This window comes from Macaca nemestrina, chromosome X (genome assembly GCF_043159975.1).
Source record: "Macaca nemestrina isolate mMacNem1 chromosome X, mMacNem.hap1, whole genome shotgun sequence".
NCBI lineage: Eukaryota > Metazoa > Chordata > Mammalia > Primates > Cercopithecidae > Macaca > Macaca nemestrina.
In genome coordinates, this window is record NC_092145.1 from 116,698,905 (window position 1) to 116,723,537 (window position 24,633).

The 24,633-nt window shown below is 39.7% G+C and overlaps 1 protein-coding gene across 2 annotated transcripts in view; it reads left to right on the forward strand.

The window, feature by feature from the left end:
• Positions 1 to 22,269, forward strand: part of LOC105463385 (monoamine oxidase B) — a 123,881-nt gene extending 101,612 nt beyond the window's left edge. For both annotated transcript variants that reach the window (XM_011710450.2, XM_011710455.3), the window contains exons 9-15: positions 6,384 to 6,480; positions 7,537 to 7,590; positions 9,190 to 9,247; positions 13,546 to 13,643; positions 19,453 to 19,564; positions 20,159 to 20,221; positions 21,266 to 22,269. In XM_011710450.2, coding sequence (XP_011708752.1) covers positions 6,384 to 6,480; positions 7,537 to 7,590; positions 9,190 to 9,247; positions 13,546 to 13,643; positions 19,453 to 19,564; positions 20,159 to 20,221; positions 21,266 to 21,418 — 635 coding nt within the window. In that variant the 3' untranslated portion in view covers positions 21,419 to 22,269. The remainder of the gene's footprint in view (positions 1 to 6,383; positions 6,481 to 7,536; positions 7,591 to 9,189; positions 9,248 to 13,545; positions 13,644 to 19,452; positions 19,565 to 20,158; positions 20,222 to 21,265) is intronic.
• The last annotated feature ends 2,364 nt before the right edge of the window (positions 22,270 to 24,633 follow it).

The following is a 24,633-nucleotide window of genomic DNA, read 5'->3' on the forward strand; positions in this document are numbered from 1 at the left end:
CAATCGGGTAGGAGAAATTACCTCATTTATCTATAATTTGTAATTTTTATCATTAACAAGGTATCATTTTGTAAATTACTTTTGCTCATTAAAGTTTTTTTCTGTTTATATTGCAAATATTTTTTACCAGTGAATCAGTTTTTAATGATTTGTCATAAGATGGTTCCCCCTACTACATTCTATATATGGATTCTTTCTGTTCCACTGATCTTCGTCACTGGGTTCTAAATATTTTTGCAGCTCTACTTACTAAAAAATGTAGACATAAACTACCATTATAGGTATTCCTTAATTATACACAAGTACCTCTGAAAAATTGTATCGTTGTAACTATAAAACATTTGAAAAGTAGACTTTTTAAAAAGCTTAAATTGAAAAACTAGAATCTCTAGTATTTTCTTCCACTATCTAGATGTGCAGTCTAGGTGTACACTCCCACTTTGGAAAGCACAGGTTTATATTATCTAATCCTATGACAGCATTGTACTGTTTTAATATCTGTAGCTTTATAATATGATTACAATATGTTATACTATGTCAGGTAGGACATTCCCTTATTATTTTTTTCCTTTAATTTTGTCCTTGGTAAACTTCTTCAGTTATTCATCCAGATGAATGTGATTATCATCTCATCAAAGCTCCTGTCTCCACACTCCTACATTACAAAAGCTTCTATTGAATTATTTTATTCTGAACATGCCTCTTTGTTACCTCCCAGAGCTACAATGGCTTTGTTTCTCTCTGAGAAAGTTAGCACTTTGGGGAAAATTTCTTCTACTACCTGAATTATTGGATCCCTCCCCCTACCTACCCCATCCCCCATAGCTTTTCTGGTTTTCTTGTTAGTTGTGAATTTGTTTCTGCTTTTGTCTTTGCCTTTATTCTTTAATAACTTCTTTAAGTGTTTGGATGTCCTTGAATATCACTTCTCTTTTTCTAAGAGTAAGGCCCTACAAAGCTGATGAGATGTTTTTTGTGCATGGGTGGGACTCTTGAGCTTTCTATCTGCAAGTGGCAGAAATCCCTTCTGTGCTGCATAGCTTGTCCTGGCATGAACATGACTTTTCTCTCTGCCCCTTGTCCTTCACCTCCACTAAGTGCACCCACTTGACTCAGAGGCCAGATTCACTCTGAAAAGGAAGTGTCCAAGGAGCCCCTCCATCGAGAAAGCAGTATCTCCACCTTGGCCAGCCTGGCGTCCTATGCTGGTCCTGTCCAGCCGATCCCTACATGATCAGTATGCACATGTTCTTTGATCATATCTTGTCCTATTTGTCTCCTCTCTCTCTTGCCTTCTTATAACAGGGGATTCCTAAGATGGTTCTCTTGTATTTTTAAATCTTGAGTTCTTAGACTTGAAACATTTCTTCTTCACATACTTCAGTCTTTCTCAACGTCTTTTCCTGCCCCAGCACATCTGAAGGACATTCAAGCACCCCTCAAGCCAGTGGCTGATTGGGACATTGATTCTAACAGGTGCACAGTGGGGCGGGGTGCAGGAGGAGAGAAAGAGACAAGTTCCCTTTAAAAGGCTTCCTGGTGTGTCTGCTTACACACATATATGCACACAGGTTGGGGAGGTCCTTTCTCTGTTCTTTCTTCCTTATTTTGAAATCTTCTTGTTGGGTTTTCTATTCAACATTTGCCGCTGAGTCTTCCACAATAATTTTATTCAAACAACCTCAATTTTGCAAGGAAATGATAGAGCAGGAGGAGTGGTACACTGCAGTAATATATTGTTATAACATTTCAGACTCTGCCCTGACATTTTCACTAGTGCCCTGTTACTGTCTTTTGAAATTGTATATACAGGCACACCTCTTTTTATTGAACTTCACTTCATTGCACTTTACAGATAATTGCACTTTTTACAAATTGAAGGTTTGTGGCAACCCTGCATTGAGCAAGTTTATTGGCATCATTTTTCCAACAGCGTGTATTCACTTCGTGTCTCTGTGTCACATTTTGGTAATTCTCACAATGTTTCAAACTTTCATTATTATTATGTTTGTCATGGTGATCAGTGATCACCTTTGATGTTACTATTGTAATTGTTTTGGAGTTTCATAAACAGCACTCATATAAGATGGCAAACTTAATTGATAAACGCTGTGTGTATTCTGACTGCCCAGTCAACCAACTGTTCCCCCAGATCTCTCCATCTTCTTGGGTATCCCTATTCCCTGAGACACAACAGTAATGAAATAGGGCCAATGAATGACCCTACAGTGGTCTCCCCAGTGTTCAAGTGAAAGAAAGTGCTGCACATCTCTTGCTTTAAATCAAAAACTAGAAATGATTAAGCTTAGTGAGGAAGGCATATCGTAAGCTGAGATAGGCTGAAAGCTAGGCCTCTTGTGCCAAATACCCAAGTTGTAAATGCAAAAGAAAAATTATTGAAGGAAATTAAAAGTGCACTCCAGTGAACATATGAATGATAAGAAAGTAAAACAGCCTTATTGCTGATATAGAGAAAGTCTGAATGGTCTGAATAGAAGATCAAACCAGCCACAACATTCCTTTAAGCCAAAGCCTAGATCCAGAGCAAGGCCCCCAACTCTCTTCAATTGAAGTTGAAGCTGCAGAAGAAAAGTGTGAAGCTAGCAGAAGTTGGTTCATGAAGTTTAAGGAAAGAAGCCTTCTCCCCATAACATAAAAGTGCAAGGCGAAACAGCAAGGGCTGATGAAGAAACTGCAGCAAGTTATCCAGAAGTTCTACCTAAGAACATTGAAAGAGGTGGCTACATTAAACAACAGACTGTTTTGTTTTGTTTTGTTTTGTTTTGTTTTGTTTTGAGATGGAGTCTCGCTCTTTCACCCAGGCTGGAGTGCAGGGGCATGATCTCGGCTCACTGCAATCTCCGACTCCTGGGTTCAAGTGATTCTCCTGCCTCAGCCTCCTGTGTAGCTGGGGTTATAGTCGCACGCCACCACACCCATCTAATATTTGTATTTTTAGTAGAGACGGGGTTTCACCATGTTGGCCAGGCTGGTCTTGAACTCCTGACCTCAAGTGATCCACCCGCCTCGGCCTCCCAAAGTGCTAGGATTATAGGCAAGAGCCACCACACCCGACCGGAAACAAAAGTTTTTTGATGTAGACCAAACAGCGTTATATTGGAAGAAAATGCCATCTAGGACCTTCATAGCTAGAGAAAGGAAGTCAGTACCTGGCTTCAAAGCTTCAAAGGACAGGCTGTCTCTGTTGTTAGGAGTTAATGCAGCTGGGACTTTAAGTTGAAGTCAATGTCCACTTACCATTCAGGAAATTCTAGGATCCTTAATAATTATGCTAAGTCTACTCTGCCTGTGGTCTATAAATGCTATCAAACAGCAACAAAGCCTGAATGACAGCCTATTTATTTATAGCATGGTTTACTGAATATTTTAAGCCCACTCTTGAGACCTATTGCTAAGAAGAAAAAAGATTCCTCAAAATGTTACTGTTCATGGACAATGCACCTGGTCACCCAAGGGCTCTGATGGAGATGTACAAGGAGATTATTGTTGTTTTCATGCCTGCTAACATAATGTCCATTCTGCAGCCCATGGATCAAGGAGTAATTTCAACTTTCAAGTCTTATTATTTAAGAAATACATTTTGTAAGGCTATACCTGCCTTACAGTCCTCCTGCCTGTCTGATGGATCTGGGCAAAGTAAATTGAAAACCTTCTGGAAAGAGTTCACTATTGTCAATGCCATTAAAAACATTCGTGATTCATGGAAGGAAGTCAATATATCAACATTAACAGGAGTTTGAAAGAAGTTGATTCCAATCCTCATGAGCGACTTTGAGGGGTTCAAGACTTCAGTGGAGGAAGTAACTGCAGATATGGTGGAAATAGCAAGAGAATTAGAATCATAAGTGGAACCTGAAGATGTGAGTGAATTGCTGCCATCTCATGACAAAACTTGAATGGGGAAGTTGCTTCTTGTGGATGTGCAAAGAACGTGGTTTCTTGAGATGGAAACTCCTCCTGGTGAAGATGCTGTGAACATTGTTGAAATGACAAGAAAGGATTTAGAATATTACATAAATTTAGTTGATAAAGCAGTGACAGGGTTGGAGAGGATTGACTCCAATTTTGAAAGAAGTTCTACCATGGGTGAAATGCTATCAGACAGCATCACAGGCTCCAGAGAAATTTTTCTTAAAAAAAAGAGTCAATTGATGTGGCACACTTCATTGTTGTCTTCTTTTTTAAAATTGCCACAGCCACACCAACCTTCAGCAGCCACCACCCTGATCAGTCAGCAGCCATCAACATAGAAGCAAGCCCCTCCACCAGCAGCAAGATTACAACTCACTCAAGGCTCAGATGATTGTTAGCTTTTTTAGTAATAAAGTATGTTTAAATTATGTACAAATTTTAGACATAATTCTATTACACACTTAATAGACTAGAGTGTAGTGTAGATATAACTTATATGCACTGGGAAACCGAGCAATTTCTTTGACACAATTTGCTTTATTACTATATTCACTTTATTTCCTTTATCTGAAATGAAGCCCACATTATCTTTGAGGTGTGCCTGTATTTTGTTCAGGAGGGAACTGAGGAAGACACTCTTATCTAGGATAAGCTGCAATTGTTTCTCCAGTTGTTCTTGACGGGGGAATGAGTCTTTGGAGGGCATGTTTGAAATGAGAGTTTGGGATTCTATGAATTTTAGTTATACATGTCCTCTCTGCTCTGCCTCCAGATGATAAGTATACAATCATGTCATCTGCAAACAGAGACAATTTGACTTCCTCTCTTCCTATTTGGATACTTTATTTCTTTCTCTTGCCTGATTGCCCTGGCCAGAGCTTCCAATACTATATTGAATAGGAGTGGTGAGAGAGGGCATCCTTGTCTTGTGCCAATATTCAAAGGGAATGCTTCCAGGTTTTGCTCATTCAGTATGATATTGGCTATGGGTTTGTCATAAATAGTTCTTATTATTTTGAGATACGTGCCATCAGTACCTAGTTTATTGAGAGATTTTAGCATGAAGCGCTGTTGAATTTTATCGAAGGCCTTTTCTGCATCTATTGAGATAATGATGTGGTTTTTGTCATTGGTTCTGTTTACGTGATGGATTATGTTTATTGATTTGCGTATGTTGAACCAGCCTTGCATCCCGGGGAGGAAGTCGCCTTGATCATGGTCGATAAGCTTTTTTATGTACTGCTGGATTCAGTTTGCTAGTATTTTATTGAGGATTTTCGCATCGATGTTCATCAGGGATATTGGTCTAAAATTGTCTTTATTTGTTGTGTCTCTGCCAGGCTTTGGTATCAGGATGGTGCTGGCCTCATAAAATGAGTTAGGGAGGGGTCCCTCTTTTTCTATTGTTTGGAATAGTTTCAGAAGGAATGGTACCAGCTCCTTTTTGTACCTCTGGTAGAATTCGGCTGTGAATCTGTTTGGTCCTGGGCTTTTTTTGGTTGGTAGGCTATTAATTATTGCCTCAATTTCAGAACTTGTTATTGTTCTATTCTTCCTGGTTTAGTCTTGGGAGGGTGTATGTGTCCAGGAATTTATCCATTTCTTCTAGGTTTTCTGGTTTATTTGCGTAGAGGTGTTTATGGTATTCTTTGATGGTAGTTTGTATTTCTGTGGGATCGGTGGTAATATCCCCTTTATCATTTTTTGTTACATCTATTTGATTCTTCTCTCTTTTATTCTTGATTAGTCTGGCTAGTGGGCTGTCTATTTTGTTGATCTTTTCAAAAAAACAGCTCCTGGATTCATTGATTTTTTGGAGGGTTTTTTGTGTCTCTATCTCCTTCAGTTCTGCTCTGATCTTAGTTATTTCTTGTCTTGTGCTAGCTTTTGAATGTGTTTGCTCTTGCTTCTATAGTTCTTATAATTGTGATGTTAGAGTGTCAATTTTAGATCTTCCCTGTTTTCTCTTGTGGGCATTTAGTGCTATAAATTTTCCTCTAAACACTGCCTCCAGATAATAAAGAACTACTTAGAATAAGTGACTTCTCATAAAATGTCAGTGTTCAGTCTCTTCTTTTTTACAGTAATGAACTGGTATTTCCTTTATACATCTTTGGATTTATTCTGATTTCTTATGAAAGAGAAAACAGGAAGCCCAAGTATTAACTGCAAGGAAAACCAGTTTTCATTAAATGGTGACCTAGATGAATTCCTAATATCATATGCTTTATTCTTCACAGAAAAGAGCTTATGGTTTGATTTTTTTCAAAAAATGCTGGCTACTTAGCCCTCCTTTGACATCAGTTTGGTTTGCCTTCATATGTTTGGAGTATGACATGCTATATTTGGCCTTTGGGCTTCTCAAGTTTAAAAACATGCACTTCATTATATCTGCAATGGATAGTTTGATAGAGTGATGAATATGCTCTTCCATTTTGCTGTTCTCTAAGATTACTGTGGAACCATGATTATTGATGGAGAGGAAGCTCCAGTTGCCTACACATTGGATGATACCAAACCTGAAGGCAACTATGCCGCCATAATGGGGTAAGGCACATTTATGGTGTTGTGGTTGCTATTCAGTGTTGACAAGGTAATCACATACTATTAACAAATGTGCCCCAAACTTTGTTAAGTGATTTTTTTTTTTTTACCCAGTGGCACTATTTTTCAAATTCGGCAGTATAAAACTTATTACTGGTTCTTTTCTAAATAATGTCTTCCAATGAATAAATATCTAGGTAGGAAGCAGAATACCAATAACATTTTTAAATTTTTGTGTTAATTTTCTATTAGTATTTAGTGTTAGGGGTAGAAACATTTTGGTGACCCATCTTTTGTTGAAGGCATGATAAAAAGACCTGACTTGGGGTGTTTTACTAAGAGACTTCTTATGGAGGCTGTGTGGGCATCCATGTTACTTAAGTGGGATGCTGAGATTTCTGAGTCTCAGTAGAGAAGAGCCAAGACCAGCCTAGTCTTCAGCTTTCCAGGGAAGACCAGCACATGGGAAGGGAAGACCAGGATGTTCTGGCCCAGAGAGGTGGTGACCTGGAGTATCCAAAATTAAGATGGGCCCTAGGACATGTATGAGTTTATCTCAGAGAGAGCCAACAGTCAGAACAGGGAGATCAAAGCCAATTGTAAGTTGAAGGCAATCATGGAGCTAGAAATTGAGATGGAATCTAGAAGATTGGGTGCTAGGGAGACACCACGGTGGAGACAAAACCAAAGAGCAAGGACTGGATGAAATTGGAAAGGCTCAGACATAGCCTTAAATGGGCATTTGAGGCTCAAGGATTATTCTTATTGACCACCAGCTGGGTGAGTGGAAGTGGGTCAGCCATAGTGTTATCCAAGGCAAAAATTATGGCCAGTCATCTACTTCTAGTCACTTGACTCCTTGAAGTTAGAAAGTGCTCTTCAGTGTCAGAAATTTGACATGTAAATCAAAAACTTTGAACGTAAGATAAGTTAGTATATAGTTTGTTTCTTTTGGTAGACTTTTAACTGTGTAAACTGGGCACATGTGTAGCTACAAAAATGAGGCTAGGATGAAAGCAACCATTAATTTCTCCCCTTTTTCTGGTTTGTATGTTTTAGATTTATCCTAGCCCACAAAGCCAGAAAACTGGCACGTCTCACCAAAGAGGAAAGGTAACAAAAGAAGTGCTGCTTCTTTCGTTTCTTCCTTCCTTTCCCCCGACTCTGTCCCTCCCTCCCTTTTCTCCTTCTTTCGTTCTTTTCTACCTACTTACCTGCCTTTCATTTTTACTTAACTTTTTAACTTACAGACTGCCTAATTATATGTGTATTGCCAATGCTACTTGTTTGCTATGTTAATTATAAGGGTCTTGTTGTAAAAGACATAGTGCTGATAACTTAAGAACCAAAGTTTTCAAATTAATATTTATTGAGTTTATTGTACATAAGACACTATGCTAGGGGCTATGGAGAATATGAAAATGGATATAACCCAGGGACTGAAAATTTGCTTGTGAAAGAGATACACCAGGTAGAAAAATTACTGTGTTGTGGGGAAGTCTGCTGTACATAGTACATGAATGATGCATAACAATTACGGATTATAGATACAAAGGGACTAATTTCTCTGGAGGTGGCACTTTCTTCTTGCAATTAGTGTTCACCACTGCCAATTATTTATTCCCACACCACTGCTAATAACGTATTTACCAGGAAAGAGCTCCTGAATTATATTATGATGCATGCTTTCCGATTCCATCAGGGTTCTCCTCCATGACCAGTGTTACCTCTGCACATGGCCAGGGCTGTAGCGGTCTGCCTGGTCCTCTTCCCTAGAAATATCCCCCATATTCATAAGATCATGAAGGTAGGATGTTTTGTCTGATTGGCTCACTGCTGGGTTTCCAATGCCTGGAACAAATCTTTTCGCACTTTGCCTTTTGATCCTGTTTATGGCTTATTCATTTTATACTATAATAAAATTTTATCTTTTTATGTAGTTAAATTTATCCATTTTAAAACCATGGTTTCTGAGTATCTATCATGCATAGAAAAGACTTTCTCATTCCAAGATAATTTTTTTAGAAATCACCCATTCTTCCATTCGTTTTATGGTTTTACCTGTTATATATAAATCTTTGATCCTTCTGAAATATACTTTGGTGAAAGAAAATAATGTAAGCATCCAACTTTATTTCTTTCATGGGCAACTGTTTGTCCCAGTGCCATTTCATTGAAAAATATCTTTTCCCCGTGGGCTTAAAATGTCCACCTTTATGAATTCTAAATTTCCTTATATATTTGGTTCTACTTCTGTACTTATTTCTTTGCTGTTTCTAGCCATTCCTCTGCTTGCAGCAAGTTACTTGATTCATATAAAAACAAAGAAAAAGACAGAAAGAGAGAGAAGGAAGAGAGGGAAGGAGAAGAACTTAGTCATTTTCATAAACATTTGTTTCATAAACATTTTGTTCATAAACAAAAGGGCTCCTGGATTTAAAATAATAAAATAATACCGTAATTCAGGCAATGCATCACTTTACTTTCTTGAAGACTTACCAGCAATCCTGTGTGATTAATATTTGTGACCTCAAAGATTTAAGACATCTGAAATGGAACAAAATGCCTTGTTTTGAAAAATTAAAATGAAATGTTGGAGTGGAATCAATGGCTCGTGGAGTCTTTTTTATGAGGGGATAAATGCCTCTTTCCCACTTTTTCTTTCCTTCCCTTCTTTCCTTTATTTTCACTTTTGCCTCTTCTCGTTCACAGGTTGAAGAAACTTTGTGAACTCTATGCCAAGGTTCTGGGTTCCCCAGAAGCTCTGGAGGTAAGGCTGCTTCCCAACCCTATACTAAGGGTGAGAGATCTTTCTTTGTCCCCAAGGGGCTAGCAGGGATAGGTTGATGCAAGTTGGGGTCCTGAAGTTCATGTTTTTCCCAATATATTTGGAGAGGCATCTACACAGGACTGGTCAATTTACAAGTGGTTCCAGAGAGTGTGGGTCCTGGCTGTGCTGGTGGCAGGTCAGGGACCTTGCAACATGCTATGGTTTAGGTGGTGCTACATTGTCCCTGAATTCAGAGTTTCTTCTTGGAAGAGGGCATTGGGTCACTCTACTTCCAGTTCTGTTAGGAGGGTAAAAGAGGGGAGCTTCTACTACCCATAGGAAGATCCTAGATCCTGGCAGCCAGGATGAGGATGAAAAGGGCTTTTTCCCCTCTTTGGTGATCTTGTAAAAAGGGCAGAGTCTCACTCCTGTACACAAACCTATACCTACCCCATCCCCCACAGTTAAAAAATAAGATTACCTGCCCCTACTCCTGCATGGCCCCTTTTCTGCCTTGTTTTACCCTTGAACATGAGAGATGTAAAGAAGACAGGCTGGCTGGCTGTCTGCCAGTTGAGTTTTCTAGACACCTTTGGAAGTAGCCTGAAAAAACGGTGATCTTCAAATGAATCAAGTAGAACTCTAAGGTGGTTAAAGGTGGGATGGGGGCAGGGTAGGGGGCATTTGGTGACAGTCAGAGGGCCCAAAGTACTCATAACAATTACCCATAATCACCTCCCTCATCAATATTTAAAATGATGAATTGGCATTCTCATGACATTCATCAGACTATTAAGTTTTTAATATTTTGACATAGACTATGCCACCTTTTGAAAGTGATTATTAAATCCAGTTATCTGTGAAGCATTTGAAGACAATAGAGACCAATGTACAAATGAGCAGTTAATGCATGAAAAAAGTCTAATGAGGAGGCTGAGAATGTTTAACTTGTTAAGCCTCTTAAATCCAAATCTCTGTAGTATATACCATAATCTAGTTGAGCAGCTACATGACTTAGCCCTATTACTCTAACACTTACTTTGCTTAGCTTTGGAGTGACTTGCTTCCTCCTGGTCAAGTTGTTGTGTCTTTCAAATTTGTCATTTTTGTTCACTATTTTAAAGCAAAATTCTCTCCCTCCCTCCTTGCCCCACCATTGCAGATCTTCTGTACTTGATACAGGCGAAACACATGCTCTTGATGTTTCTTGGAATTGTTTCTCAGCAAATAAACTAGAACAATTAGGGGAAACAATATGAATGAGGAATATGCTTTGCTTTTTTGTTGTTGTTGTTGTTTTGTTTTTTTGCTTTCATATACCATTTAGCAAGTTTAAATATAGGCATAGCCTCCAGGCTCAAGGATATTGAGTAAAGTATCAAAACAAAAAATACAGTATATACTCACCAGGAAAAGCACTTAACATCTGTTAAAAATTATTAGTTTTCTGTTTAAAAATGCCATTCAATGGTAGAGATTTGGAGAATAAAGAGTGTGGAGTTGATTTAAAAAAAAAAAAAAAAAAGCCATTCAAGAGATTTCACCCTGGTAGATATTCAAACTTTTTGAAGTTGCATTCTGAGACACTCCCAGGCTAGAGCAGTTTGTTAATTGAAGTTCCTCCAACAACTCGTGAGATGGGAGTTTGGGGAACTTCAGTTGGAGAGGAAAGCGTTTGTCCTCATATTTTGAAAAAGGCTGATCATTTTTCATTTGAGAAAGTCCCTTTTCCTAATAAGGGTGTGGATGATTAATTCCTGATGATAAAAATAAGTTGGTCCTGTTCTTGTTTGCTCTTGGCATGGAGAGGGCCGCTTGTTTAATTTTTGCTTTGGTGTCTATTTTGTGGAAGGAAGAAATTCCTGGGAACAAGACACAGTGAAAGATAAAGTCCACCCTTTCTTCTCATTGGTTGCAGACAGCCAGGGAAGCTTGCTTAGGAGGTGGATGTAGCCGTCAGGTGCTACGGGGTGTAGCATGGTGATACCACAGAAGACCTGGAGCCACTTAACCCATCAGGCGGAACCTCATAATCATGCTTTGTAAATAGGATGCTTTACAAATGACTGTCCGAAGTCAGCTGTGTGATTGCAATTATTTTAAACAAAATATTTTTCAAAATCTCTCTTTAAAACAAACATTGTTGGCCGGGCGCAGTGGCTGAAGCCTGTAATCCCAGCACTTTGGGAGGCTGAGGCGGGCGGATCACGAGGTCAGGAGATCCAGACCATCCTGGCTAACACAGTGAAACCCCGTCTCTACTAAAAAATACAAAAAACTAGCCGGGCGAGGTAGTGGGCGCCTGTAGTCCCAGCTACTCGGGAGGCTGAGGCAGGAGAATGGCGTAAACCCGGGAGGCGGAGCTTGCAGTGAGCTGAGATCCGGCCATTGCACTTCAGCCTGGGTGACAGAGCAAGACTCCATCTCAAAAAAAAAAAAAAAAAAAAAAAAAATTTCTCCCATTCTGTAGGTTGCCTGTTCACTCTGACGGTAGTTTCTTTTGCTGTGCAGAAGCTCTTTAGTTTAATTAGATCCCATTTGTCAATTTTGGCTTTTGCTGCCGTTGCTTTTGGTGTTTCAGACATGAAGTCTTTGCCCATGCCTATGTCCTGAATGGTACTACCTAGGTTTTCCTCTAGGGTTTTTATGGTATTAGGTCTAACATTTAAGTCTCTAATCCATCTTGAATTAATTTTCATATAAGGAGTAAGGAAAGGATCCAGTTTCAGCTTTCTACTTATGGCTAGCCAATTTTCCCAGCACCATTTATTAAATAGGGAATCCTTTCCCCATTTCTTGTTTCTCTCAGGTTTGTCAAAGATCAAATGGCTGTAGATGTGTGGTATTATTTCTGAGGACTCAGTTCTGTTCCATTGGGCTATATCTCTGTTTTGGTACCAGTACCATGCTGTTTTGGTTACTGTAGCCTTGTAGTATAGTTTGAAGTCAGGTAGCGTGATGCCTCCAGCTTTGTTCTTTTGACCTAGGAATGCCTTGGAGATGCGGGCTCTTTTTTGGTTCCATATGAACTTTAAAGCAGTTTTTTCCAATTCTGTGAAGAAACTCATTGGTAGCTTGATGGGGATGGCATTGAAAATCATGCTGCTATAAAGACACATGCACACGTATGTTTACTGCGGCACTATTCACAATAGCAAAGACTTGGAATCAACCCAAATGTCCATCAGTGACAGACTGGATTAAGAAAATGTGGCACATATACACCATGGAATACTATGCAGCCATAAAAAAGGATGAGTTTGTGTCCTTTGTAGGGACATGGATGCAGCTGGAAACCATCATTCTTAGCAAACTATCACAAGAACAGAAAACCAAACACCGCATGTTCTCACTCATAGGTGGGAACTGAACAATGAGATTACTTGGACTCGGGAAGGGGGACATCACACACCGGGGCCTATCATGGGGTGGGGGGAGGGGGGAGGGATTGCATTGGGAGTTATACCTGATGTAAATGACAAGTTGATGGATGCTGACGAGTTGATGGGTGCAGCACAGCAACATGGCACAAGTATACATATGTAACAAACCTGCACGTTATGCACATGTACCCTAGAACTTAAAGTATAATAATAATAATAAATTAATTAATTAATTTAAAAAAATTGTTTTCTTAAAACTTGCTACGTTGATTTTATCTTTTTGAAGTAATGCTTAATGATAAAGCTTCTGTTTGGTTACTTTACAAAAGCATTTGAACTTTACAAAGTCTTGGCCAGTTTTGCCTGTTCATGGCAAAAACAAGTTTTTCAGACCAATGGTCGTTTACAAATACCACCATCAACAGAAGTGCTTGCCTGCCACAAAAATGTAAGTTTGTCTGTTCAGCTTCCCTCAAGAAAGCTCACCTCCACCAAAACATGAACCTGATAATCCTTTTTCTTCAACAGACATATTTTTCTGCCCTTTTTTCCTATCCAGCCACTCCAGTAAACATAAATCCTTTTAAAAACTTTTCTTGAAAGCTTCAGGCACTAAAACTTTTTAATAGGTAAGACCAAAGTAAAAATGGAATTAGACTATTGCAATTTATGAACAATACTTAAGATATGAAGAAACTAAATGAAAAAAAATTCTAAAATCTGAATTTCTTAGAAGCTTATTACCTATGACATTTACCTACCCAAAGACATATCTTTTAAAACATCAGGATAATGCAACTCTATTTCCAAAATACATTGGTTTGACAATACAAAGCCTACTAAACTGTTCAATTTATTCCAGGTTAGATAGCTTTCTCTGTGTCTCCTTCAAGTTTTTGTCGCTCTGTCTTGCAGCCAGTGCATTATGAAGAAAAGAACTGGTGTGAGGAGCAGTACTCCGGGGGCTGCTACACAACTTACTTCCCCCCTGGGATCCTGACTCAATATGGAAGGTAGAGTAAAAGCGTGCTAAGCTGTGACTGAAATCCCCTGCACCTGAATCCAAACCCTAAATAGGTTCAGGTAGCTCTTCTCCCTTGTTTCTCATAAATACAAAAAAAAAAAAAAAAAAATCCCCCAATTTCCTTTGTATCTTATGAATGAAATTGTGTATCTTATGAATGAAATCATGTATCTTATGAATGAAATCATTATAATTATACATACACCATGGTGCTACTTTTCAATTTTAATTTTTCTGGAAGGGCAATTCCAATCAATATAACCATAGAAGGTTTCAGCATGAGAATAGCATTTTACCCCATTCTTCACGATGTGGTTATTATACATTGCATGCCTGTATCAAAACACATCATGTAACCCATAAATATATACACCTACTGTGTACCTATAAAAATTAAAAATCAAAAAAGAGTAGCATTTTAGGAAGTCCAAGGGTTCACCCACAGTCTCAGAAGAAGTGTCCTTATACTGAGTTAGGACTCAGTAAAACTTCCTCAAATGCCACTGTACAACTGCCAACATGGGGACAAAATTATAAAAACAAAATGAGTTCTAGACTGGGCATGAAGAGACTTTGGTCCCAGCTCTGATTCTACCAATAACCAACTTTGTCATGCCAAACAGGTCACTTCTCCTTTCTGAACCTCACTTTCTTAGCAAGTGAATGGGAAAGGACAAAATGATGTACAGTGAGCAATAATCAGTATGCTCAAGAAAGTATGAATTTTTATTTTTTTATCCTAGTCCTTAGATGCTGGGAAGTGTGAGTTATTTTTTAACATCCTTATTGAGACATAATTCACATACCATACAATTCACCTATTCAAAATGGTGCACAGTTCAATGGCTTTTAGCATTCACAGTATTATACATACAAGTATGTTGTTGTTTAATTTATTTGATGACAATAAATGAACTAATAATATAGCAGTGATTTTTATGACAATCATAGTATTACTAAACCAAGCAATAATTTAATGCCAAAAGCTTAATCTAAACAGAATGAGAAATGTAAACTAGTGAGTCAAAGACTGTTGAAAGTATGTGGCAAACAGAGGAAATGGCTAATCAATCTGTCCATGAAAACTGGTCAAATAAGGATTAAAACCTGCTTATCAGAAGATAAGGTCAAATAAGGATTAAAACCTGTTTATCAGAAGATACATAATAACTTTGGTTGGCACTTTCTTTACCTGCTTGAAGATGGCAAAATATTATCCAAGAGAACATTATGGGGCCAAAGGGCAGCACCTGATAAGCTGCTGGGTCTTTAAGTTAATTTTTAGATATGTTGACTGTATTAGTCCGTTTTCATGCTGCCGATAAAGACATACCTGAGATGGGCAATTTACAAAAGAAAGAGGTTTATTGGACTTACAGTTCCACACGGCTGGGGAAGCTTCACAATCATGGCGAAAGGCAAGGAGGAGCAAGTCACATCTTATGTCGAAGGCAGCAGGCAAGGAGAGAGCTTGTGCAAAGAAACTCCCATTTTTAAAACCATCAGATCTTGTGAGATCCATTCATTATCACGAGAACAGCACAGGAAAGACCCGCGCCCATGATTCACTCATCCCCCAACGGGTCCCTCCCACAACACGTGGGAATTATGGGAGCTACAATATGAGATTTGGGTGGGGACACAGAGCCAAACCGTATCACTGAGCGTAGAATATGTCAATGGTATTTGTTTCAGTCTGCGTTTATTGGCTAAGTGCCAACCATTTGCCAAGCACTGTGCTGAAAACTTCAATACCAAGGACGCCCTCCCTGCTGAGAAGGAGCTGACAGTGTTGAAGGCTAGGGTGGGGATGGGGAGAGGACATGACATCAAAAATTGACTCTACAGTACTGACATATGTCCCTGGGAGGGAATAAGGATAAAAGAGGGCACTACTGTATCACCACTCAGAATGTTAACACTGAGGTAAATGCTGTAATACAGGGGCATAGAGATACCACTGGGAAACACTGAGGCACAGGCTAGCCTTACTTAGAGAAATCTGAGAAGGCTTCATAATGCACATACCACCTGAGGGTTGTAGGAGGCAGAGAAAGGCTATTGGGGATGCAGTCTATGCAGATGGCATGGTATGAGGAAAATGCTAGGATCCTACAGGTTTCTGGAAGGTCTGGGGAAGAACTTTGCATGGATGGTGTATTAGCCCATTCTTTCATTGCTTAAAATAAAGACCTGAGTCTGGGGAACTTATAAAGAAAAAAGGTTTAATTGGCTCACAGTTCTGCAGGCTATACAAGCATGGTGCTGGCATCTGCTCAGTTTCTGGTGAAGCCTCAGGGAGCTCACAATCATGGCAGAAGGCAAAGTGAGAACAGGCAAGTTACACGGCGAAAGCAGGAACAAGGAAGTGTGGTAGGGAGAGGTGCCATACACTCTTATGTGACCAGATCTTGTGAGAACTCACTATCATGAAGAAGACACCAAGCCATGAGGGATCCGCCCCCATGATCCAAACACCTCCCACCAGGCCCCACCTCAAGCACTGGGAGTTACAATTCTACATGAGATTTGGGTGGGGACAAATGTCAAAATTATATCAGATGGGCTATGGGTGATATTAAGGACAGAATGGAGAATCAGACTAAAGGGGGAGGAAGGACCCTTTGCCCTATATGACACATTCAGGAATACAAAACTTGATATTTCAACAGAGAACAGCTGTCACTGCATTACTTTTGTTTTTGGCTTTGTTTTAAATCAGAAGTGTGATATGATTAGATTTATGACCACAGAGTGGTGAGTTTTATGCTCAATTTCATAAAGAGTGTCAGGAAAATACCTTTTGGTTTGGGGAGCAAAAAGGACACTTACCTGGACTGGCCTGATCCTGACCACGTGAGAGAAGCAAGATAAATCCCATCGTATCTGGCACTGGGGGTGATACAGTAATGCCTTCTTTTATCTTTATTCCTTCCCAGGGATATATGTAAGGCTTCCTATAACTACCTTCAATTTGTAGGGTAGACTCTAAGGCACAATTTAGCTTAACATAACTCCCAGCTTGAACAGAGACTACCTGCCCAGACAACTTCTCTTGACTCTTCAGGGCCATGGCATTTAAGATATTGCAATAAGTTTTATATTCAGAGCCCTGGAAGTTCACAGTACATGTTCTAAAGGAAGAGAGAAGACAGAATTAACAGTACAACTTGGTAAAGAACTAAATGTACCTTTCTCAAGAAATTTTTCTTCTGGATAGAGTGAAAAAATGATTGTCGTGATTATGCAGTAAAACTCATAAGCCACAAGAAATATATGTGGAGCTGTACTTTGTGATGTCCTATAATCTTTTGTAAATATATACTGTCTGTTCACGCACCTGCAAAAGAAGGGGCAAGTGTTTTTCTTACCTGGTTGTTGGACATTTTTTTCCCCAAAGGAACATAATTTCCAAATGACAAGTGGAGGGAAGCTATCTCTTTGTTTAAAATTAATTCTTGGTTTTTACATTTTCTGATTGATAGTATGATTAGTTCTCTAAGCCTTTGTTCTTTCTTCTAATATTTCATTCTTAGGGTCTAGCCAGGCCTCCCAGAGGTCTCCAACTGGGGTTAGTTTTCTTCATTGGAAAAAAAGTAAACATGTAGTGAAAAATGACATTGTTTAATCAACATGGGGAAAGTCAATCCACCTTCTCTTGCAGGAAGGGTTCCTTCCTGAATACCCTTAGACTCTCTATAATTACAGATTCATTTCATGTGTTGTCATCAATATACTAATACAGATGTTCCTCAAAATATGATGTGGTTATATCCCAATAAACCCACCACAAATTGAAAATATTTTAAGTGGAAAATGCACTTAATACACCTAACCTACCAAATATCATAGTTTAGCTTAGCTACCTTAAACGTGCTCAGAACACTTATATTAGCCTACAGTTGGGCAAAATAATCTAACAGAAAGCATATTTTATAATAGAGGGTTGGATATCTCATGTCAAGTTTTAAATATGGTATTGAAAGTGACAGACAGAATGGTTATATGGGTACTTGAAGTATGATTTCTACTGAATGTGTATTGCTTTAACACCATCATAAAGTTAAAACTTATAAGTCGGAGACCATCTGTATTCTATATAATATCTCTCCTTGTATTTTCTTCTCCTCTTTTTGATGACTGCAGTCAGAGCAGGTGAAAGAAAACCCACCAATGCAAGCCAGCTCATTTGGTTTTCTAATAAAAGGCCCAGTGGTGTACAGTGTTGACTAAGATGGAGCATGGGTGTTAGCTCTTGACATCGCTTATCAGATATAAGAGAATCCTGAGACAGAATGAATAATGGCGTGTTGATGGTGCTTTCCTTATGGTATTTTTGTCAGAGCAACAATGAACTGCCCCTCTTACAGGCCATGTGCTATGACATTTCAGTCCCTCATATAGCATGTGGGCACTCTACTAGCTATTAAATATTATAGGGTGATGTTACACCAGGCAAAGAATATAAAATGAAAACAGAGACTTTGACATTTAGTAGACATGGTTCAAATCCTGGCTTTGCTATTTTCTAGGAGTGTGGCTCTTGGCATATCACTGAACATTTCTCCAAGCCTCAGTTTCCTCATGTGTAAAATTAGATAATGATAATTTTAATTGATAATAGTAGCTATGTCACAGAGTTATTTAAAAGATTGAAGAAGTAATGCAATAGAGAGAGGAAGTGTAACTAAGTGGTTAAGACTGTAGGTTCCAGAGTCAGATTGCCTGTGTTCAAATATCAACTCTGCTACTTGCTAGCTGTGACCGAGAGCAGATTACTTTGTCTTTGTTGCTGGTTAGGTTCCAGAAAGCAGACCCTGAAACAACGGTTAGCAGACAGGATATATATTAAGGCATGCCCTTAGGATTGGCAGCTGTGGAAGGGAGAAGGAAGCAGGAGTGGGCATAGGGAGAACTTGGGCTGCAATGCAGTTCTAGAGAAGGCCTCAGCTGACCCCAGAGGGAGTTCCAGAACTAGAATGGCCCTTCAGAGTGGGTGGTCTCAAGTTGGAGCTTGGGAATCAGGTATTTACAGCCTATGGTGATCAGTCACTGGATGCAACTGCTACTGGAAGGAGGCATGACCTAGGTGACATAGTTTTTTTTAGCAGAGGCAATCTCCAAAGAGGGCTGACATCAGTAGGCCCTCTTCTGGCAGCACTCCCAGCAGCTGGGAATAAGTCTTTCATTCTTGAAGGGGGCCTGCGTGGTTCATCACAATGTCCACCACAGTCTACCTCTATATTCTCATCTGCAAAATGGGGATAATAATAGTACCGACCTCACCAGTACAGGCAAGTGTTCAAGGAATAGTAGTCATGGAGCCATAGTCAGACTCTCAGATTTGTTAAATTTTACTGATGGAAAGGGTCTTAGAAATCAGTGGACCATTCGCTTTAAGAGGCAAGGAAGCCAGAGCACAGTGAGAGGAAGTGATTTGCCAAGTTCACTAGTGGAATAACCACAGAGCCAGTGAGCCGTAAAGGGAGCCATGTGACTGGGCTTATACAGTCCCTCATTTCATGTTGGTGAAGCAGATACATAATTTACGTCCATTAATGTCAGCTCCTTCACCTGCAACTCTTGGTGCAGGAATGAACTTTGGCTTTTATTCCATTTTGTTTGTGACAAGGATCATGCAAGAGCTGGAGGAACCACATAAACGTTATTCCAAAATTGCCAATGTCCTTCTTGATTGTTTAGAATCTGAGGAAGCTGACCAGCGTTGGTCTTTATGGGAAAACTTTTCTCTGACTCTCTGAGACTGACCACTTTTGCCTCTTTGCTTTTATTCCAAGGGTTCTACGCCAGCCAGTGGACAGGATTTACTTTGCAGGCACCGAGACTGCCACACACTGGAGCGGCTACATGGAGGGGGCTGTAGAGGCCGGGGAGAGAGCGGCCCGAGAGGTAGAGTCCGGGGTCACAGATTATGGGGAAGGAGGCAACTCATGGTCCGGACATGTGGGTCAAAGATATCTGAGAGCCTGGAGACCAACTCTCAAGTAACCCTCATATTAAGACCCATAAAGTACCATTTTAACTATTGTCTCGGGTGAAGTGAATACCTTAGCCCGAAGTAATAATGAAAATACCTAACGTGTCACCCAAGGTAAAAAGAACCCATGGGACAAATGATCAACCTGACTATACTTGAAATATAACCTAGGTCTGATATTCTAGAACCAAACATGCTTCTATTAGGACTCAAAATTCAATTCATTTCACAGGAAACATTTTCTGACAGTTCCTCTGATCTCATCTCTATCTGAGGTGTGTTCACAACTATTAAAATTTATGGTAAGCCTAATGATTGGAACCTCTTATACCACAGGAGAAAGACCTTTTGGTGCCACTTAAAGGTTGAGTGGAGTGTTCTGGCCTTTACCTTGGTGTTTTTGATGGATATCTCAAGAGACAGTTACTTAGTCCTTTATTTAGGGAGCAGATTAGAAGAAAGATGATGTCACTTTTGCTATTTGCCAATGTGTTCTTTTGTTTCAGATCCTGCATGCCATGGGGAAGATTCCAGAGGATGAAGTCTGGCAGTCAGAACCAGAGTCTGTGGTAGGCTGTTTTATTTCATGAAATTAGATATCTTTTCTCCAAAACCCATCATTTGCAAGAAGAGCACACTTGTATATATTCACATACCTTTTCCTAAGTGAGTCAACTAAGTGATTTACCTAATTGATCTCAACATGAATATTTAAATAAGTATCATGGGTTAGGGCAGAGGTGAGAGATTTAGATGAACTTTGATAAATTTGTAGCTGCCACATTCATTACAGATTATTAGGAAAAAATATTTTTTGATGAGGAGGGAGACATTTCTCAGAGACTTCTAAAAATAATAATAAATGCCAGTCGAATAAATATCTAGCCTGGTGATTCTCAACAAGAGGTAGGAAAAGAAAGGAAAGTGTGTTAGCATCTCCTGTCCAGGGACAAACAGAGGGAATGAAATGGAGAATATTTATGTTAAAATTTTGTTTTTAATATACTCATAATTTTTGTAAAAAAATCCTAGGAAGTTTTCCTGGCTGGAAGGAGGGATGCATAGAGGTTAGAGTGAAAACACACTTTAGAGGACAAGGTCACAAAAGTCAGAATTATTGCTCTATCCTTTTAAGTGTGAAGTCAAAGAGAATAGGCCTGCCACTCCAAAGTCATTCTCTTGGTGCTTCTGCCAGGGATGGGATTGTGGGCTGTAAGGACCACTGATTCATTTACTAACAAGTGTTTATGGCACACGTGTTCTGCATCAGCCATTGTGGCAAAGACACAGCAGCATTTTTTGTGGAGCTCAACATCTGGTGGAGAATGCAGATGATAACCAAAAAGTACAGAATAGTGAAGAAGACATGCTGAGAAAAAAATGCAAAAGGAAAACGTCATCCTAGGCTGGGGGCTCAGGAAAGAAAGCCCCCCTGAGGAAGTGAAGGGTCCAGTGAGGAAGACAGAGTAAACAATATAAGCAGAGGGAACATCGTGTTTAATGGTCTAGAGGTTGGCAAGAATGGATCACGTTCAGAGAGCTGGAGGAAGTACAGACTTTCTGGAATAAAGTGCACAAGCCCTGTACTAATATCCAATGTTTTCTGAACCCAGGACGTCCCTGCGCTGCCCATCACCACGACCTTCTTGGAGAGATATTTGCCCTCCGTGCCAGGCCTGCTCAGGCTGATTGGATTGACCACCATTTTTTCAGCAACGGCTCTTGGCTTCCTGGCCCACAAAAGGGGGCTACTCATGCGAGTCTAAAGAGAGAAGGTGTCTGCAATCACACTCTCTTCTTACTGTATTTGGAGTATGGGTTTGGGGAAAGAGTTGCAGTAAAGTTCTATGAAGACAAATAATGTGGAGTGAGGCAGGGAGTGTGAAGATAAGTCCAACTCTGACTGTAAAATACATGGTATCTCTTTGTCCATTGTGGCCACTACTTAGTGTCCCTCACCTGGCTTAGCGTTCTGTTTCAACAGTTTCCAAGTTTATTGCCCTCAGAATCTTTAGAATAGTTAAATAGGCTTGTTCAAGGTCCTTGCTGCCCCACAACACACCTTGCCCATGCACAAGCAATGAGTTTTTTCCTATCACTGTGACTTTGTGCTTGTTCTTCCTCTTACCTGTAATAGCCTCACCTTCCCAAGTTCTTTGCATTTGTCCTTAGAATACTGTATTGTTACAGCTGAAAGACATTAAAGACCATTTAGTCCTCACCTGTTTTAGAGTTGAGCAAACTGAAGCCGACAGGGGTGGAACTTAATTACCTAAGAGCTGCAATAAGCCACTGGTATCTCGGGGACTAGAACACAAATCCAATGCCTTTCCCACCTCCCTGGATGTATTCCCCAATTATCCTCCTTCACTCCCTGTTATTGTCACTGATGGTGTCCCCTTGTGTGGATTTACTTTGTGCTAAGTTGTCTTACACTACTCAAATGCTACTCAGTATATAGCCTTAAGTCTTACTGTTTTGTGCAGTGTCTCCAGCTGATTTTAGCTTTTTGGATGGTAGAAATTTTATCTCTTCTTCCTTTTGTATCCTCCATTGTATCTTCATACAAAGAACAGTACACATTTGGGTAATTAAAAATAAAAGTTGATTGACCATATCTGCTGTCTTTTCTTTTGGATAATGACTTTCAAGCTTTGAACAGATCAAATCAAGATCCAGTATTAGGTAAATAATTGTGACTTTAAAGCACTTAGTCAAAATTTCCTTGAAGCCTGGATGCCGCATGCATTCTGATTGCATGATCTATCATGGTGGCATATGTGTGAGCATGTTGAAAATGATTTATAATGATATGGTAAGAATGCTAAAAGACACAGTTCCTTGCCTTCACTACCCCAAAAAATACCTGTCAAAATAAATGACATATTAATAAGCAAGATGCTTAAACTATTAAGCTAATTATAAAATTTCAGTTGACATTTAATATTCCTTCTTGGTGCAAAGCTTTTTACTAGGTACACTCATTAATTTGAAACTGAAGTTTCACAGTCCATTAAATTTTATTTGGACTATTTTTTAAATGATATCATCATCTCAAAGCACTCATACCTCTCGACTCCCACCGTCAGCTTTCATCGGGATGTCTTTTAAATCCATAAATGGTCATTCTTATACTCTCATTTAAAAAATGAAGCTTATTCTCAGCATAAGTGAAATTGAAGAAATCTCCCAAGATTAATTAATAATAGTATGCAGTTTCTGATTTTACAGTGGCATTAACATGTATGAATTTATGGGAAATTTAGGGACTGTCTTACTCTATTTTGTGTTGCTATAACAAAATGTCACAGACTCAGTAATTTATAGCGAACAGAAATTTATTGACTCATGATTGTGGAGGCTGGGAAGTCCAAGTTCAAGGAACTGGCATCTTGCGAGGGCCTTTTTGCTGTGTGGCAGAAGGCATCACATGGGTGAGAGAGAGCAAGAGAGGGCTAAACTCATCCTTTTATAAGGAATCCACTCCTGTGATAACAAACCCACTGCCACAATAAGAGTATTAACCCATTTATGAAAGTGGTGCCTTCATGACCCAAACATCTTTCATTAGGTCTCAACAAAACCATTGCACTGGGTATCAAAGTTCCAACACATGAAGCTTGGGGGATACATTCGATCCATAGCAGAGACTAAATGGGAAAATTAAAGAACCCACCAAGATTTTCTTTGTAACCACGTTTTTAAATCTCTCTAAAAATGTACATGGCATGGGGTGTCTTCAGCATCTTCTCCAAAAAACTCTCCCTTAAATTTGATCACATTGTTAGCTCTAATGCATCTGCTAAGAAAGAGTCAAGGGCTGGCCACAGTGGCTCACACCTGTAATCCTAGCACTTTGGGAGGCTGAGGCAGGCAGATCGCTTGAGCTCGGGAGACCAGCCTAGGCAACATGGTGAAATCCCATCTCTATAAAAAATGCAAAAATTAACCAGGCATGGTGGTATGTGCCTGTAGTCCCAGCTACTGGGGAGGCTGAGGCAGGAAATTGAACCTGGGAGGCGGGGGTTGCAGTGAACTGAGATCACACTCCAGCCTGGGTGACAGAGTGAGACTGTCAAAAAAAAAAAAAAAAAGGAATCGCTTTCTCTAAAAATGTCCTAGATCACTCATTCTCCAGCTGAGTGAGGTGCCCCTTTTCTTTGCTTTCCCAGTGTCACATACATTGACCTCTTGTTCTGTGCTGACCACATGATATTGCAATTGTGTCATGTTGTTAAGTTACATGATTTGATTGAGGTGCCAAGTTACGTTAAATATCAGTTACCAAGGTGAGTCCTGAGATAGACAAAAATAGAAAACTTCAAAGGAAAGATATTAAAAAAAAAGGTTTTTTTTCTGTTGTAAACCCTCATCAGTTCTGAGAATATAAAAGTAGTGGAGAGGGTTTTCGAAGGGGCAGATTTGTAAAGAGATCTCTTTAGAGAGAGCTGCCATTCTCTGGGTCCAACACAGCACAAAAGGGAGGGATGGGGACGCTGCCTTCTCACTCCGAGTCTAGCGAGAGGAACATCAAGAAAACCCCTTTGAGAGCTTGACACACCTCTGAAGAATCAAAGCCCTCAATTCTGCTCGAGATAGTTTTGACCAGAGAGTTAGGGGCTGCCACAGCAACTGCCGGAAAATATATGCTAAGCAGGGATTAAAATTGTCTACCCAAAGGAAAGGCACTGCCTGTTTTGTGGCAGTCAAGGTAACAGCCAGAGGGAGAGTCTCTGAAAAAAAAAAAACACCCAAAAGTGTCCTCACAAGAAAGAGTTAGTTCTCATAACAGCCAGGCTTGGATCATATAAAACTATCTTATAAGAAGACCAGTCAAGTAGGAGTGTTCAGTAAACCACTTTCCCTCATTTCTTTCCACACCCAACCCATAAAGTCCCAGAATCCATGGTTTAAGCTAAGCAAGGAAGGAGTACAGAAGGAAAGGAAAAGCTTACCACATGCCCCCTGCAAGACTGCACCG